The sequence below is a fragment of the Plasmodium gaboni genome, chromosome 3, assembly GCF_001602025.1.
Source record: "Plasmodium gaboni strain SY75 chromosome 3, whole genome shotgun sequence".
NCBI classification, from domain to species: Eukaryota; Apicomplexa; class Aconoidasida; order Haemosporida; family Plasmodiidae; genus Plasmodium; species Plasmodium gaboni.
Genome location: NC_031483.1, coordinates 389,538 through 391,898, shown reverse-complemented (window position 1 = coordinate 391,898; position 2,361 = coordinate 389,538). Strand labels below are relative to the sequence as shown.

The 2,361-nt window shown below is 22.7% G+C and overlaps 1 protein-coding gene across 1 annotated transcript; it reads right to left on the bottom strand.

Moving 5' to 3' along the window:
* Positions 1–166: 166 nt before the first annotated feature.
* Positions 167–2,306, bottom strand: PGSY75_0311800 (conserved protein, unknown function; the record flags this gene model as incomplete). The annotated part of the gene is made up of 3 exons (XM_018783973.1): positions 167–1,790; positions 1,893–2,111; positions 2,281–2,306. The coding sequence occupies 3 exons, from the start codon at positions 2,304–2,306 to the stop codon at positions 167–169; spliced, it is 1,869 nt and encodes a 622-aa protein (XP_018643556.1).
* Between the last annotated feature and the right edge of the window lie 55 nt (positions 2,307–2,361).

Sequence of the window (2,361 nt, the reverse complement as noted above, 5' to 3'; positions counted from 1 at the left end):
TTTTTTTTTTAAAATAAATAAATTAAATTAAATTTAAAAAAAAAAAAAAAAAAAAAAAAAAAAAAAAAAAAAAAAAAAAAAAATTAATATATATATATATTTATATATATATATTTATTTATATATATTTATATTTATTTATATGTGCATTAATTTGTGTGATCCCTCATAGAGGTATCGATTTAACAAATTCTCTTATTTGATGTTTTTGCATTTCCTTATGTTTTAAATATTCCAAAGCCCTTTTTGGCTCAGTTATTTTTTCATTTGTTTGTTCATCCATTAATATTAAGTTTCCATTTTTTATTAGATCATCAATTTGTTTTTCATTCATTTTTAATAGATCGAAAGAATTTGTTTGTTGAAAAGATAGATTTAAATTGTCATCATGTGTTAAGAATGAATTCATAAAGGTATGAAAAAAACGACATTCTTCATTGTATATTTTTTCAATATGAGAAATTTCTTTATTATAATCTTGTGGAGGTATTTCAACTTTATTTAAGAAAGCTTCATTTAATTCATTACAATATTGAACAAACATAGGATATAATGAATCATCTTTATTATATCTTCTTAGAAAGGTATCTGTGATTTTTTCATTAGGTATATGTAACCAATATTCTCCTCTTTCTTGAATAATTTGTGTAAATATATTTAACATTTCACTATATGAATCATTTAATTTGATATTTTCTTTTTTTAAATAAGAATAAAAATTTTTCAAAGCATCTAATGGTTTATATATATTAGAACATTTGCTATTATTATCTTTTGTTTCATTCTTTTGTGTATCTATAAAATCTTCATCTGGTAAAAAAAACAAGCACTTAACCAAACAATCACCATCATCATCATTATTACTATTATTATTGTTATTATTGTTATTGTCAATGTGGGCAGTAATACCCCCCTTTGTGTGACCCACTTCTTTTGTATTTGCATTTTTATGTGAGACTAACTTATACAACTTTCCACGCTTGAAACGATCAAGTACTCCTTTCAATGATTCACTTGTCTGAATAGGTATATATGGATCACATAAAAAAATATAATTTGACATTAATCTTGCCAATACTAAATTTTGATATTCTTTAAAATGATTTAATAATTTCAGATGAAATTCTTCTCCTTTATTCTCATAATCTAATGGTTGCAACTCTAAAGGAACTTGTCTTTTAACAGTTTTTAGTTGATATGTTTTCCTTCTTAATTGAGATATATTTAAATATTGATAACGTAAATCTTCTATATGTGCTAGCCATTTCCAATTATATATTTCTGGAAAAAAACGAAAATTTAAACCTGTCCTTAATAAAAAATATAACATATTTTCAAAAAAAAATCTTCTATTAATATCATAATACTCCCAAAATGGTAAATTTATCATATAATCATATAATATAGGTGTATCACTTCTCTCATTAAATTTTTTTGTTTTCCTATGCCATTCATTTTTTTCAAATATACAATTTTCATCATCTTCTGGATTTATATTTTTATTATTCAAATTATATATAGAATGCTTTTCAATAAAAGATTGCCAATATAAATCGCTATCTAACCATTCATTATTATCAATATTTGATACATTAGGGTTATGAAAATTTATCCACAAGCTTTTTGCTCCATCTACTAATAATTTTTTAGAATTTTCTTCAGATTCTTTACAATTCTTTAAGGCATCTTCAAATATTTTTTCTTCCTCACCTTCTTTTAAATTCCCCTCCTCCTTTTCCCTTCCCAGTTCTTGAAGCATCTTCATTTGGTTATCATAAAAGTTTTTCATACTAAATTATATGGAAAATAAAAATAAAAATATATAAATATATATATATTTCACCTATTCATAATATATACATATTATATATATATATATATTTTTTTTTTACCATGATAGGAGCTCCTTGTTACTTATTTTTTCGTTCCAGTCAGCCCAATCAATTGGTTTGAATACTTTCCCTTCCTCCATCTGGATTAACTTCTCTGCTTCATTAATTTTAGAAGTCAACTCTCGCCAATAAGATGTATCTCTATCATTTGTCAAGAAATAACTTAAATCTTGCCATTTCCTTTTATTTGTAGACAAGCTACTAAAATATCTCAACCTCCTATAAATTCGCAAAATTAAGAAATCAACACACATTAATATATCACATAAAGAACAAATATATATACAGATATATGTGTTATATAAATATATCATATCCATTAAAATATAATCAGAAATACATACATAAAAAATACTTTGTATTTATTTTATTTTTTTTTTAAAAGTACCTGTTAAATAATCTTAAAGACTTCATTTCAATTACCAATTAGGAAATGCATTTAAAATGTTTTTTTTTTTTTTTTTTTTTT